The sequence below is a fragment of the Odontesthes bonariensis genome, chromosome 7 (genome assembly GCF_027942865.1).
Source record: "Odontesthes bonariensis isolate fOdoBon6 chromosome 7, fOdoBon6.hap1, whole genome shotgun sequence".
Lineage (NCBI taxonomy): Eukaryota > Metazoa > Chordata > Actinopteri > Atheriniformes > Atherinopsidae > Odontesthes > Odontesthes bonariensis.
In genome coordinates this window covers 25,393,762-25,409,407 of record NC_134512.1, presented here as the reverse complement: position 1 = coordinate 25,409,407, position 15,646 = coordinate 25,393,762, and the positions used below count along the sequence as shown (strand labels likewise).

The following is a 15,646-nucleotide window of genomic DNA, read 5'->3' as shown; positions in this document are numbered from 1 at the left end:
GGGTTTCGACAATGACTCAAATATTGTATATATCTAATTTTTCTTCATATGTGGACCTGATTATTCAGATTTTTTTTTTAGTTTGTTTGCTTGTTTGTTGCTTGCTTGCTTTTTCCGGAGGAGTGGCCTCTTTTTTTCTCTAATAACACAACAGAGAAAAGGTGCATGGTGGGTTTAAGGAAAGAGAAGGAGAGTTGGAGACTATGATAAAGATACTTGGCTCTTTTTAAGGGTAACTAAATAAATAACTGTGACGGTAGGTCTTCAGGGGGAATGGCCAAAAGTTTACAGAACACAGTGTCCACTCTGTCCTCTGACAGCCACGGGACTCAGGAGGCGGTACGTGTGCTTTTTTGTGAGTGCGTATCTGGGAAGCTTTTGTGTACGTGTGCACTGTGTGCTAGTATGCAGCAGCCGTGTGTATTTATATTCACAGTGTGCTGGCAAGAGACAGATGATGCAAGCTCTTTGTAGAGTTTCCAAACAGCAGCCATAATTTTCTCTATCTGTTGTAAACCCTCGACTTATTGCATCACTTAGCAGCCTTAACAGCTTAATAAGCCACAAAATAGTCAATCTACCAGCAAGTACAGTCTGTGTGGAGTCAAATAGATCTACACAGCAAGCATTATCATGAGAGGTCGAAAAGGCATGCTACTATAAAGGGCTTTAGATGAGTCGAACACAGGCTTTGTGTGTGTCATGGTATTTGCATGAACTAAAAGTGATTAATCCTTTTGAGTTTTGGAATATCATTGGACTGTGCTGTAAAATGGCCGGCATTTCAAGTCTCTCCCAGCCAAGAGCTTACATCTCCATCATGTGGACAAAAGCGGGTACTGCAGTGCAGCGTCACATCGGGGCTTTTTCTTGATTTTTCTTTGTTAGATCTACTCTAACTACTGTATAACCCATTTTTCCAGCAGCTAAATTTGGAGAGGTCGCACCCTTTTTATTCTTTCCTATTGACTCACGTTCTTCACCTCATACTTTGGCAACGTTGCTCTCCCAAACTGTAACCTGAGAAAAGATGTAAAGGTGTGTACAGACAGAAAAATATATATGTTTTTCTTAGTGGAAGATGAATCTATGTCAACAAGAAATCCAATACATTAGTCATGGGGGAATAATCGAGTTGCAGGCACTTTTACTCAAAAGTTAACTTTTTTATCATGTTTAAGAGATCAAAAAGTCCATATAGAAATTCTTAATAACTTTTGCTGACATTGACATATATACTGATCAGCCATGACATTATGGCCAATCATGCATATGATATGTGGGATAGGCTCCAGGCTGTTGTGGTAAAAGTGGCGTCAGGGAACGGTTAGATGTTCCCTTGTTAGATCGATAGGGTTTCTTGGTGATATCCATTAGTTCAAATGAATATCTTTACAAAAATCAGCTCAAAAATAGTCACACAGCTTTTTAAATTGTGTTTTAACTAGTTGTTATCTGACAAAAATCCTTTAAAAAGTGCCATACTGATCTCATTGTGATCTATCTTAATGTAGATCCCTAGTAAATCCATGAGTCAAAGCATCCTTGCGAAAAAACAATGAGCCCCACGTTGCCTGTGACATGCTCATCCGTGTGGGCTTTCCTGTATAAGACCTAGAACCAGCTACTTTTAAAAAGCTCTCTGTAAGCACATACCATTTACCAACAGCATGTGCCATGTTTTTCAATTAAATCTGACTTTTTGAACTCCCCAAATAGTCAATCTGGCCCGTCCTCTATAGCGGTGCCTGGAACTTGATAATAATTCCACCCCGATTTCTTTCACGTGTAGGATGTCTGCAGAATGTGGATTATTTTTCCACCAGAAAAACACATCTTTTTGAAAATGGATTAGAAAGCTACTAGAAACTGACATGGGGAAAAAAAAAAAACTGAGTGATTGAAGAAGATGAGTTGTGATTATTTTTGTTTTAGGTGTGTCAATCTGATGCAATTACTCACCATCCAGAAGAGAGTTCCGGTGGCAAAGTCTGCATATTGTTCTATAGTGGACAGGACACTGAAGATGAGACACACCAGGACCATGAGGAAGCTGCAGAGAGGTATAGTGCACGCAGTCAATAATCACCACTCACCAGCTCTCTTTCAAACAGTAAGAAAACCATTAATGGATTTAAACATTGTTTTTTATCCGGTGATTATTCAATTTCCTCTCACAACATTTTGGAAGAAAAAGGGTCTATCGTTTATTTGATTGTACAGCGTTTTAACACAACATGCCTGAACATATGACAGCTAAGAAGACAGTAAATAATCAGTTAAAGCTGCGGTCGGCAACTTTTTTTTAGTCATATTAGCTTGAACTGTCATGGGATTTTGGAAGTAGAATATTAAATAGGCTGTTTAGGAAAATTAACGAAATCTGTAGCTCCCTCTGAAGCCTGTAATCATGCTTGCAAAAACCGAGCGCTCCCGGCTGGTTTTAACCAATCAGGTTAGGGTGAAGGAATCCTACCTGTCAATCACAGCTTGTGCACACGCTGCTGAGCGTGAGTCTGCCCCAGCTTGTGTGCTCGCACACTGGTGTGAACTTATGTGCACAACCTCGTCCACAGATGGGGAGGGGTTTGGGGGGCGATTCGGAGCTTGGTAGAGGTTGGGGGAGGGACCTGAGAGTTGTATCAGTTCGAATTTTCCGACTTTAGACTCGTAATTTTGAAAACCTGCCGACTGCAGCTTTAATGGTGGAAAAAAATGCAAGTAATAAGTCACAACATGCTTGTACGTAGTTTCTGGGCAGTATGCCGTTTCTTCATTGAATTTGGATGAAAGATGATAGGACTCATGAAAACGTGCTATAATTTGTTGTATGCTTGATGGATCTGGAGCTTGATGACATTAAAAAGAGAACCAAAAGGCAGGCTCTAAAGCTTCAGGTGTCATACTGTCAAGCAGACTGTCTCCTTGATTGACAGTATTTCGCTTGGGAAAACACATCATTTTAATGTTCACTACAAAGAAGCAAACCATTCGGTTGCCTACAGCGGTACCAAGTTTGATGCACTTTGTCCCTGCTTTTCCCTATTTTCATCAATCTGCCTGCATTACCAACTGACAGGACATTTCCACATCTCCAAGCAACAGAGAAAAATTTTGACGAGACGGTCCATCTGTCAGTGTACATACATCATCTACAAATACAGCCCTGCGGGCTAAACATACACCAGCTCACCTAAATGAGGCTAGTAGAAAAACAACATGCGCGGGGGAGAAAGGTGGGATTAATGTGACAGTGAAGGCCGAAAAGCAATGGACTGAGTAGGTGAAGAGAAATAGGGCTGCAACTAACAATAATTCATTTTATGGATAATATGTAATATGTTTGATTAATAGTTCTGGACTATGTCAATAATAAAAATAATAATAATAATAATAATAAAAAAAAAATAGATCTTCCCTGAGCCAATACGTTTTGTCGGGCCGACAGTCCAAATATTTCCAGTTTAATGTGATTGATAACAAAAAAAAAAAAGGAGAAATATTTCTAATTTAATCATGAACCGATCTTTCTCAGCTCTTGAGGAACAAGGAAAAAGCAAAGCAGAGGAGAACAGAGGAGGTGGAAATGAAGACACACAGTGATAATATAAACTACCCTTCATTTTAGGAATTTCATAACTCGCAATGACTCACTAGATTTGTTTCTGAACAGCGTACATTTAAAATCCTAATTCCTGGAAAGAAAAAGTCCCTCACTATTGCATTTTATTTGTTATTCTTCAGTTCACTGAATTCAAAATCCCCTTAACCTTGTAACCGAGCGTCGTTTTAACCATATATTTTGCCTGACACACGTTTCGATTCATAGTCCGTTTCATATGTCGGTTTCCATTTCAATTTATCCTTTCTAGCTTTTTCAGGCTGGGCTTGGCCTTTCCCGACACTATGACATCAAGAGTGGAATCAGTTACAGTATGTGCTCATCATGCCAGAGTTAATCCTCGAAAACCTTTTAAGTGCTTCTCCGTGACATAGTAGGAGTATTTGCATCCAACACCATCATGATCAAATCCACTTTAAAAATGCAGATCAGTGGGTGCATCATGATGTGCTACAAAGCCGGATTACAAGTCATATGTTTGGAAAGTAATGAGAGATATCATAATTCATGCGGCATAGAAATAATGAAAATATATGTACACACTGCAACAGAACTGAATGACTGCACAAGTCACTGAAACCCCTGATTCTACAACCCCAGATCTGTTGGGACGCTGTGTAAAATGGAAATAAAAACAGAAGTGAATGATTTGAAAATCTCATGAAACCAAAACTTTATTTACAATGCAACATATTAAAAACACAACATATGTTGAACGTGAAACAGCGGGAAGAACATGCAACACTAAGTAGGTTAACTAGCAACAGGTCAGTAACGCGATTGGGAGTAAAGAGAGCACCTTAAAGAGACAGGGTCTCTCAACAGTTAAGATCGCAGAGACTGTGGAGCGATTTCAAAATCCTTTAGACCGCTGTAAAATTGTGAAGCCTGATTATTCAATCATCTACAGTTATCGAGTAATACTGTGAACGTGAGTAGAATAATGGTTTGAGATACTCCTGTGAGCTGGACTCTTGCATCATTTAAGAAGTAAAAGACGTGCTCTTGATAAAAGACCATTCTTATTTCCAGTACGTCGGGTGGTAGAATGAGCTTAAGACAAAGTGTGGGGAAAGGAAGGAGAAGACTCCTGAAGGAGGATTCCCCTCACACGTAAACACATGACAAGTGGGCCAGATGGGACAGGGATTTTACTCTATGGGGATTACTGCTGCACAACACACAAGTGCACACACGCAAAGACACATCTCTTGCTCCCTGTTACACCCCCTCTGAATTCAGTTCATTTTGCGTGATGGACGTCTGGTGTTGTTTATTGTCTGCATCAGCAAGTCGCCAGTGGGACAGCCAATGAGATTTCTATGTGAGACACGCCCGTGACATGTGGTGCGTTTGACATATGGGACTAGGGGATTTGAGATGTGTATGACAATTAAATACAAGGCTTACAAATGTTCCCAGTGTAGGCTGCATGTTTTCCCACAAAGCAGGGAAAATCATGCAGAGGACGCCACTTAAAGTCCAACAGGAGAGTAGTCCATCATGCAAATGAATTCTATTCTATTAAAACAGTGCTACTCTAAGTGCTAAACTCCTACTTTAGATTTAACGAGACAAGAAAGCTGAGTTTGGAAGAGCTTCAAGTGTCAAAATAATTTTTTTTGGCAAAGGTGATCCCACTTCACTGATGGAAAAACTAGTCACTCCTGGATCATTTGATAAACGATTAGCGGATGAATTTACTCAAAACATCAGCTCATGCATCCACCGACCAGAGATAAGGAAAGCAGTAACATCCAAGCATATTCCTACAACTGTACGGGGTCAGTCCCTGTCACCTCAAAGCTCGCTCTACTTATTAATCTGCTGATCCTCATCTCAACATCTCCTGCTGCAAATTCTGCAGCAGCATAATCTCCTCTGTTATTCGTTTTTAAGTGATTCGGAGTTGTTTACGCGACAAAGTTTATGGTACGTCTACAGCATCTGGGTTCTGCAGATTCCCCCCCAACCCAATCAGTTGTAAAATCTTCTGTTTTTCCTCAGCTTGTCGGAGTGGAAGAATGCTGGCTGCAAAAAAACACCCCAGGCACCAAAAACAGTATTTCCTCACAGAGTGCCCAGATAACTCCCATGGATGACTTGTGAAAATTCAAAGTAATTTGTAAACTATCAAAGTGATTATCCGACGCATGTAGCGACCGGCCAATGGAAACAACAATTTGTATTACATTACTGTCAACGCTTCAGGGAGCGGCTTTGCCAGGAGGAGAATGACTGGATGGAAAGGTCAAGGTGAGGGCAGATCGTGTCAGCTCAACGTCTGTTTCTGTTCTGCTGATATCAGATCATGTTATCAGGACAAGCGTAAATATTATGCCACAATCATGAAGCTAATTCACAAGATTATATAATCGGAGTTTTTTTTTTTTAAATCAGCTTGTATCTGTTTGGTTTCAGAGGGATAACAGCACGATCATGGGGAATCTCCTATGATAAAAGCGTTATACTTATTTGCCAGTTGAGTGCTTCCTCGGCTGTTACTCAATCAGAAGCACTAGAATTCCACTGTACGTTAAACAATGTCCAAAGGATCAAACAAAGGATGTGGTTTAGGAGGAAAAAAATCCTATATCAGCTGCGCCGATTTCTAAAAGTCTGCAGTTTTGTGTTTAGTTCGTTTGAGATTTGGAACCTCGGCAGACAAAAAACTATTTAAGTCATGTGTTTGATAGTAAATAGTTGTTAAACATTTACATAATGTTATAGCAAAAGGATTTCTGCATCGACACCACAGGGATGCGTTTGCTGTGGACAGGACAGAGTATCAGCCATTAGCTAACCTTATTTAGCTGGGCCAAAACCCCTGGGATCTGATTAAAAGAAAACAGCTGGGGCTTTAGTGAGTATTACTGACTGCAGATCCGTTCAGCTTCACTAAAATAGGCCCAGCGTAATGCCACAAAAAAACCAACACCCCACCAAGTGAAAACTAAACTTGATTCGACCGTGTGAAGTTCAAGCAGGAGTTTTCCCAGCATTTGTCTCATGGCCTGTCAATCACTAGGGTTGAAGACAAAATCTAACGAAGGACCAGCTGGGTGGGTTTGAATACAAATTATAAATAAGGACTGTTGTCTGCTAAAAGTTGGATTATCTTAAACAGTTAACTTAAAATGAAGGCTTTAAGATCTCTTCATTTCATCCAACTCAGCAGTTGATATCAGGTTGGCTACTCATCAGTCTGACATGTAACATAATTCTCTTGTCCCATACTGACCCACTTCTGACCTACACATACGCCACATAATATACCAGAAACTTATCTGGAAAAAGCTAAGCTACATTTGTCTTAACCACGCTTCCGCTTGAGAGCCGTGGCTCGGGTGTCACAGCTTCTGTGCAATCTGACAGTAAAACACACGTCATGGACATCAAAACATCTATAGGATGTACAGTATGAATACAGACACCTTTAATATATTTCCTGTAAGCCTCTATGATTAGCTTAATGGTTAGATCACTCAGAGCCACAAACTCTCTCCCTGCACCCACACTCAACTCTGTCAAGTCAGAAATTTCTCATGGCACAAGTCTCTGAAACTTGAAAGGATTCTGTTTTCAACAAAATCAAAACAATCTGAGATCGATCAACCATGAAATTTCCATATCACTCTACATATGCTCCTAACAAAACTCATTTTATATCGACAAAAGCTTTACAATCACAAGTGTGCGTGATGTTCTGGTGTAAGCACCGGTGTTCCTTTTATCTTAGGTCCGACATCTACCTGTACACAGCTCAAACATTCACACCTTTTTTTTTTTTCAGCCACAGCTTTTAAGCTGTCACTATCTGCAGTTTCAGTTTAGTTTTCCAGCTAACCTGACACATATTCTTTGAATGTTCAAATCTGAAATCAGAATGTGTACTACTGTGATAAATACAATCTATTCCTCAAAAATAACTACATTAGTTTTGTTGGAATACAATGAGACGTTTCCAATAAAACATCTCCTCCTCTCAATTGTCACTTACTTGACGAGTCTACATTAAGAAAATCAGTTTAAACATTTTGAAGTTGCTTTTTTTCCCATAAAGTAGTCTATTTGCGATGCTATGCCTCCACTGCTGCAGACTTAGCCGGAGAAAATGTTTAGATAAGCCTAACCTGGCACAGTGTCTACATGTAGCCACAGATTTTGTGGTCGAGTTAATCTGTTTAAAGTGGGTTAAAGTAATAATGTCAACATATTCGTAAAAAGCCTTTTATAGACTTTCGAGGCTAAACTTCTCTTTACTTAGACTCCTGAATGAGGATGGCATTAAACAAAAGAATGATCTGTGCTTTTGCATGAGCACCAACTTGGTGCCAGTCATAAGCAAACCTCCCTGGTCACTGCTGCCAGAGACACAGAAGCCCTCCAAAAACCTTCTTTATTGACCCCACCCCACCCCCGTCCCATCCGTGGAGGAGCTTAGGATGGATTACACCACATCAGCCAACAGTCACATACATGGAAATCCCATCCAGACTCAGCCATCATCGTGTCCACCGTTTTCAGCGATGAAAACAGTTTGGTTTGGTTTGGTGTTAGGTGGGTCAGGATGTTAACAAATAAAATGCTGGTGAGTCTTTTGGTCTCGTTGGTGAGAATACAAAAAGACATAAAAAAAATAAAAATCAACAGTAGGTTAAATAACAAGACAAGTTAAAGCAAAAATATCCCCTCTGATTTCAATTTCAAATGTCTAAAGCCAAAATTGTATGCATTGCATGCTGATTTTAGAACAGTAGTATTAATTAAAAACTATCAAATAAAATCCCATGAATCCGACAAGGGGACAATGCGGTTACTGCCTTATCTTATCACTATTACTTACATAGAAAATAAGACATAGTTGATAATGAAACATTCCTGTAATATCTTTACTGGTTTGCTCATAACTTCCATCATTTTCATATCATTCTTCTGCAGTGGTTGAAAAGCATTAAGTGTTCATCTAAAGTCGCTAAACGTCCGTTCTGACGGACATTCATCATCATGGATTTGGTTGCAAACACCAAATGCCACAAAGCTAAATGAAAAAGAAGGGCCTAATTACTTTGGGTGACCCCTGCTGTCCACTTGATTGGGACAGTAAATCCTTTGTTAGCAAAAACCCAACAAGAAATTAAGAAAAAAGGAGGGTGTAGCCTGGAAAACCAAGGAGCCACTCTGTGGTCATTTCAGTTATCTGTCAAAGTGTATATATACGTAGAGAAAAAAACAACTATTCCAGACAACAAAAGGCACATTTCCTTGACTGCGAACTAGCTGTGGTACAATATAAAAGTAAACCTAAAGCACTATAAGACAACCTCTTGAATGTAAGGACAGATAGTAAAGAATCTCAAAGTTCATGTTATTCATGGTGAGCACATATGGCATCCTGTTATTCTTTAGGTAGTTTTAGGTAACTATAGCCTTTTTACCTCAAACACAATGCCATGTTGCTCTGTGATGGACTGCAGACCTGTCCAGGGTATTTTGTTGGATAAAGCAGGTATAGAAAACAGATGGATGGATGGACAATGCCATGTTTTCTTTAGTTTTCACAGCACACAGTAAGAAAGTGACTAGGTAGACTTCAGTTGGTAAGAACACTGAGGGGTATCGTTATAAGCTGCTTGGAGCCTGGAAGCTCATTTAGGAATCATGAGGACAAACATGTTTATTTCCCTCGGTTATGTAAAAGACTCAGAGGGAGTGGTACAACTGTGAGAGGGGATCATTGCCCCAGGTTGTCTTAGCGCTGGTGAGTCTGAATATCATTGCGTAAGACTCTTTTGGGACATGCTGTCCACGTATGCTGTCCCGAGATCTTGACGGGATATTCTTCAAAATATTTCTCTCATCCGCGGTTGGACCATGGATGGTCTACTGATCCACCTTTAAAACACAGTCCCATTGCGAGTCGTTATGTGTTGAACTGATCCAAGAGATCAAAACACACAAAGCAGAAGGCCATCCCAGCTCCATTCTCCTGTGTTTTGTTAAGGTTTTTAACGGCTATCACTGAGAACAGTTGCTTTTACAGACGATATGTCAGATAATTAGAGGTAACAGCGATTATCGGTGCGACATTAGTGATGCATTCTTATATGGGAAATCAGACTTCCTGACTTCTGACTGGTAAAAAAGTAATGAATGAAAAGAGCACGACTGGCTCGTTCATTTTCTATGGTTCATCATCACGGATGATGAGAAGTGATGTTCACAGCAAAGCAAAAAGCAAGTTAAAAAAAAAAAAAAGAGTACCAACCTTCCATTTCCAGGGTACAGAGAATGAAACAGTCAGAGATCATGAGAAAATGGACCGGATACGCTTACTAACGAATGTCATATTCTCAGATATACAGGGCCCAACACAAAATGTCGGGGTTGTATTTTTTTCTGCCTTTTTGATTTGGTAGTGACTTCAGAGCAAAATATATGCTCTCCAGCACAGAAAATTCTATAATATGACCCCTTTAACAACATGTATGTAAAAGAGAAAAAAAAGGTCTTTTTTCTTTTCAAAGTTTGCACAGATAATGCCATGAACCCCTGTATGTAATGTTCTGTGATCTGAATTGCTGTATGTTTCTGATCTGAGCACAATGTTTCTGATCACTTCTTCACTGCTAACCTCAAGAGACCAGGAGGATAGATGATCACCAGCAGGAGCAGTGAGTTACCTTAAAGGAGCGTTAGTGGTGAGCAGTTAGAGGGGTTTGACATCAGATGAACCAAAGCCTAAAGATCACTCTCTTCTATGATAGCAGAACACTGCAGCTGCAATTACTGCTGGAAAGAATTAAACAGCAGTGTGGGAAGTAAGGCAAGGCAAGGCATCTTTATTTATATAGTGCATTTCATACCACAGGCAACTCAATGTGCTTTACATAAAGACAAGGCATTTAAAAGAAGAGCATAAAGCAGCAATTTAAAGAGAAAAAAAATTGAATAAAAATTAAAAACACAGTTAAAAGCAATCAAAGAAGAGGGGAAAAAGAAAGATATAAACTCAACCATAAGCACAGCGAAAGAGAAATGTTTTTAACCTGGATTTAAAAGTGCTTACAATTGTGGCTGATTTCAGTTCTGCTGGTAGTTTGTTCCAGTTGTGTGCAGCATAAGAGCTAAAAGCTGCTTCACCGTGTCTAGTTTGAACTCTGGGCTCCACTATCTGACCTGAGTCAGTAGATCTCAGAGCTCTACTGGGTTTATACTCAGCTAGCATGTCAGTCATGTATTCTGGACCTAAACCATTCTGTGATTTGTAGACGAGTAGCAGAACTTTAAAATCTATTCTGTATCTGACCGGGAGCCAATGTAAAGACTTGAGAACTGGGGTGATGTGATCTGATCTCTTTGTTCTGGTTAAAACTACGTGTCTGTAAGGTAGAGAGAATATTAGAAGTGCTTCCATTCATCTTTGACAGTAATGTTTTTAATGAGACTAATTTTAACTTTTTTTTTCTGCACGATTTTGCTCAGCCAGGTTAAAAAATGTGGGTTGTTCACCCCCGCGTTACTCAGTTTGCTGATCAGCCGCATTCAGGCACACATTTGTTGGATTCAAAATGTTCTCATTTTAGAATGACAGACACTGCTTTGCTTTAAGTAGTCTTACTTTAAGAAGTCTCTGCACACAAGGGGAAAAGGTGAAACCCAAAATGAAATGAAAAACCTTAGAGAATTTTGTCTTGCTCTTTGGCTCCCCCTACAGTTGTGGGATGTAAAACCACCGTCATGAAAACAAATCTCAGTGTGAGCCCTGCGAGTGTACAGTCGTGCACATGAATTTGTTGTCATGGCCTCAAAAACGCCATCAAAAGCCCACAAAAATGTCAAGCAATCATAAAGAGAACCGGTGTGATGTGGGGCTGGAAACCAAAGCAGTGAACTGTGGTGTCTCAGTTTCCAGACGCTCCGGGGGCTGTTTCAAACCTGGAAATGCGCATAACGAAGCCCAATATATGTCAAAATGAGTCAGAGGAGCAGTTTGAAGGCTCACATGCTTATTTAGTATTCTTTTAATGCATTACCATTACTAGATCTTAGCAAATGCCCAAAGTTCTCATGGAAAAATAATGCTGCTTGCCTACTCAGCTGAGACGTTTGTCTGCATCCAGCTGTCTGAATTCAATCATACAGGATTCAGCTCCTCATTGACCACCACGTTATATCGGTATTACTCAGTATTGCTTCAAGCTGAATCAATCTGTGCCAAAACTTGTAACCAGATGTCCTGAGTTTCTATATCTGCAATTTAAAAAAAACAAAAAAAAACTTAGAAATGTCAGTTCAAACATCAGTTCTCATTTTCTGGTATTGATCGAAACGTGAACAGAATCGAAGCCCACTTAGGACACCTTTTTTTTCTGGGTAAAAGTCTCATTAGACATAATATGGTAAATGACAGCCCTCCCCTAATTAATGGGTCACTTCGGGGCGCATGTGTGACTGTCAAAGCAGGAACGCCTAACACTCTAAATACCTTTGTAAGTGAGCAGATGACAAACACGATAAGAATGATTTATCAGCATGTTCTCGTTGTGGTTAAATGTCAAGCAATAATGTGTGTGTGTGTGTGTGTGTGTGTGTGTGTGGGTGTGTGTGTATGCGTGCGTGCGTGCGTGCGTGCGTGCGTGTGTGTGCAGCGGCTTTAGAAGTGAAGCACAACAAAAAAAACACCACAAAAACTATGCAGCAGCCACACTGATTGTACTGAAAAATGACTTAAATGAACCTTTCTGTGAAAAAAAGAATACTCCATTTGTCTCGGAATATGATTCAAATGAATGTAGACATCGTTTGGCGTTTCAATTGAACTCCTTTCATTACTTTTCATATTTTCCATCTAATCTGGGCTAAATCCATGTGGGCGTACGATGACTAAACTGGAGAATACTTATGACATCATAGCAGCTTTTTCACTCAAATGACAGGAGCATTCGTGAATTTCGACGATACGCTTGTCTCCACAAAGTGAGCTTTTTTTTTTATACCCCACCGATTTAAGATTGATCTTTTTACCGTTACTTGGATACGTTAAGCAGCTGCTTGCCAAATAGAAATAAAACATGCCTTATTTTGCAAGTAGTGCACATTTTGATAAAAATCAAAGTATTTTGTTCAACTTAATTGAACGTATTTTTCAGGAATGTCTTCAAATTAAACTTAAGGTGAATAGTAGACGCTCCCAACATATTATATATTACAGCACATAGAAGTGTGGATGGGCAGGCCCACTTGATTCATCTCCTTCTGTTACAGACAACAAGAAACTAATACTGGAAGGAGCAGCACTACATGTAGATAACAGAAAGAGACACAGCACACCTTTGTGGCTGGAATCAAATACTCAGCCTGAGTACCCCTAATCCTCTTTATTAATTGGGATTCAAATAGATACTTCTGATACAATCTTGTCAGCATTAATCATCATCTGTAAGGATGTCGTCTCAAATTGATGGGAAGTCTTTGGCGCAATCGGTAAACGGGCAAAAAGACTGATACTCACACAAGGAAGTGGTAGAGGAAGCATTTCAGTCCAGCGGGTCTTTCAAGGAAGTTGTAAACATCTCCCTGCATGCTAGTCTTGATGTAAGGGCTCTGGAAGTCCTTCTGATGACGCAGCCAGCTTGAACGAGGGAGAGGCGGCGGAACAGGGATACTGGAGGACTGGTTCTGTATGATCTGCAGCGCTGGGTCCTTTGTGTCAGCTGGCGGACAGCAGGGAATGCCTGATCCATTATTCACAGCCGCGGGGTCCAGTTCAAGTGAAACAGGAGAGTACTGACTGATGTCAGGTGCAGGAACCCGTAGGGCGGTGCCGCTTGCGGCGGTGCCAGTGGAGGCTGCGAGGTCCATCTCGTGGTCTAGGCTGAGGCTGACGCTCGTGCCGGCGTGTCCATTGGGGCTGCAACGTATTAAGGAACTCCTCATCCTGCTGCCATAGTCACGTTGCGCATGGCAGGTCATGTGAAACGAGCGTGTCCGTCTTTCTCCCATGCTGTCCCTCAGAATGGTTCAGCTCAGACAGGGCCAGCAGGGACTTTAAAGTCCTGGAGGTTCAGAGCGAGGTTCTGGTGGGAGGGAAACGCCCAGCTGGAGAAGATACTTAGCAGGGTATGGCTAGCTACCTGCAGCAGAGAGGAGCTTACTTTGTTGGGCTGCATGCGCGTCCATACCTGCAGAAGAAGAAGTGACAAGAGTCATAAGGATAGAATGAGTGAGAGTAAGTTCTGCCCTCTGCCCAGCTGCCTCTTTTCATTGAGGCATCTGTAATAAAATACACAAGACTTGGCTGATGGAATGCTTAGGTTACTGAAACTCTCTCCTTTGAATCTCAAACAAATAACTGCAAAATGTATTTTTTTACGTGCGAGTCATTCTAATGGGCTTTTAAATCAGTGAAAGTTGCCAAAAATGCTCGACACCATCCGTGTTGCAGAAAGTGATACGTTTATACCCCATCACTGCATGTTGTATGAACATCTTGCTCCTCTAACAGGTGACCCTTTGACATAGAATAAAAGGATTCTTGATCTAAAAATATCATCAGATTAGAAGTCGGCAATATTAAATGGGGTTTCCTTCAGCGTATTACTTTCAAACTGCAGCCACATGTGGATCAGAGATCTGTCGTTCAGAGGGCGCCGAAGTCGATTAAAGAGTTCCATTGTGTAAAGCTACAAACAGAAGAGACGGGATTTCCCATTCATAAAAAAAACAACATAGTGATATCTTAATGGAATTTGCAAATGGTTAGAGGTTATCAAGCTGTTACTTGTGACCTGTGGAGGCAGTAAAAGAACAGGCACATAAGGTTTCCAGAGCAGAATCACACATAGCATCATTTCCACTGCTTCCCTCCGTGGTTTTTTTTTTTAGTAAGAGAATGAACTTTGCATACATTCGGAGAAGAAAAAAATAAATAAAAATCAGCAGCTGACACTGAAGAATAAGCCACTCAATGTGACTTTCCCTCATGGTTACACAAAATATGTACTAATATACACACAAAAAGCTGTGGATAACTGCTGCTCCGGCTTGACTTTAACCTTTGTCTAGACACTTTACCTTTACAAGCACAACTGGATCGATATCATTCAAAAATGAACAAATTCCTCATGAATTAATTAAAAAAAAAGCGCCACAAAACCTATGCATGTAACAATTTAAAAGCCCGGACTCTCAGTGGCTTCCCACTAACTCGCTTTAATGACTGTAAAGGAGAAAAATCTACACGGGATACAGGGAAGCAGGTGGTTTACTGTGCAAACTGTGCAGAACGAGGTTGTAACCTAAACTCACTGAAAATGACAAAAGAACCTGTAACAAAGTCAGGACAGCCTGACAACTCAACAAAACACTTTCCATCTGCCCAGTTATAGTCATATCTATTCCACAAACCATTAATAAGAGCAACCCAAGTCAGGTTGGAGGGCAGTTGTATTCTCTGGACAGAAACTGGACCAGGTGTGATAGATGTTACCTAAAAGGACTGGAAAACGTCTCATGGGACAAGAGAGGCGGGCTAATTGAAGGCAGCCACTCCGTCCTCAACTATGGATGAGCTGATGACAAGAGGTAAGGGCGCTGCTGTCTCCCTTTAGATAGAGTTTCTGCCTTTTTGAACGGCCCCTTCAATTTCAACACACAATGAACGGTCAGACAAGCATTGGCTGTTGTGGGACTCTACAGTTACAGAGTATTGTCTGACTTTCCGTTAAACTAAGCCGACCCCCCGTGGCGCATCACAAATTAAATAACAGCGCGTGGGTGAATGGAGAGAGGAAAACCTACTCCCGATAAATCCCACATTTAATCTTTTCATTTGCTGAAATTAACACTTGAAAGCATTTTTTGAAAAAAGACGGGACCATTGAAGCTGCATAAACCACCAAGTCGGTGTTTGGCATATTAATGCTATCTGTCCGAAAACTATGCCCCAAAAATGCCAAACCTTACCTTAAACTCCAAACAGAAGTTGCTGTCGCTGGCAAATGGAAGTACCTCTCAAATAGG

General features: G+C 40.6%; 1 protein-coding gene across 1 annotated transcript in view; it reads right to left on the bottom strand.

Moving 5' to 3' along the window:
- The window catches only part of kcnq1.2 (potassium voltage-gated channel, KQT-like subfamily, member 1.2), a 164,454-nt gene extending 150,764 nt beyond the window's left edge, over positions 1 to 13,690 (bottom strand). The window contains exons 1-2 of the mRNA XM_075470313.1: positions 13,137 to 13,690; positions 1,963 to 2,053 (exon numbers count right to left, since the gene is read on the bottom strand). Of these exons, the coding sequence (XP_075326428.1) occupies positions 1,963 to 2,053; positions 13,137 to 13,627 (582 nt within the window). The 5' untranslated portion in view covers positions 13,628 to 13,690. The remainder of the gene's footprint in view (positions 1 to 1,962; positions 2,054 to 13,136) is intronic.
- Positions 13,691 to 15,646: the final 1,956 nt, after the last annotated feature.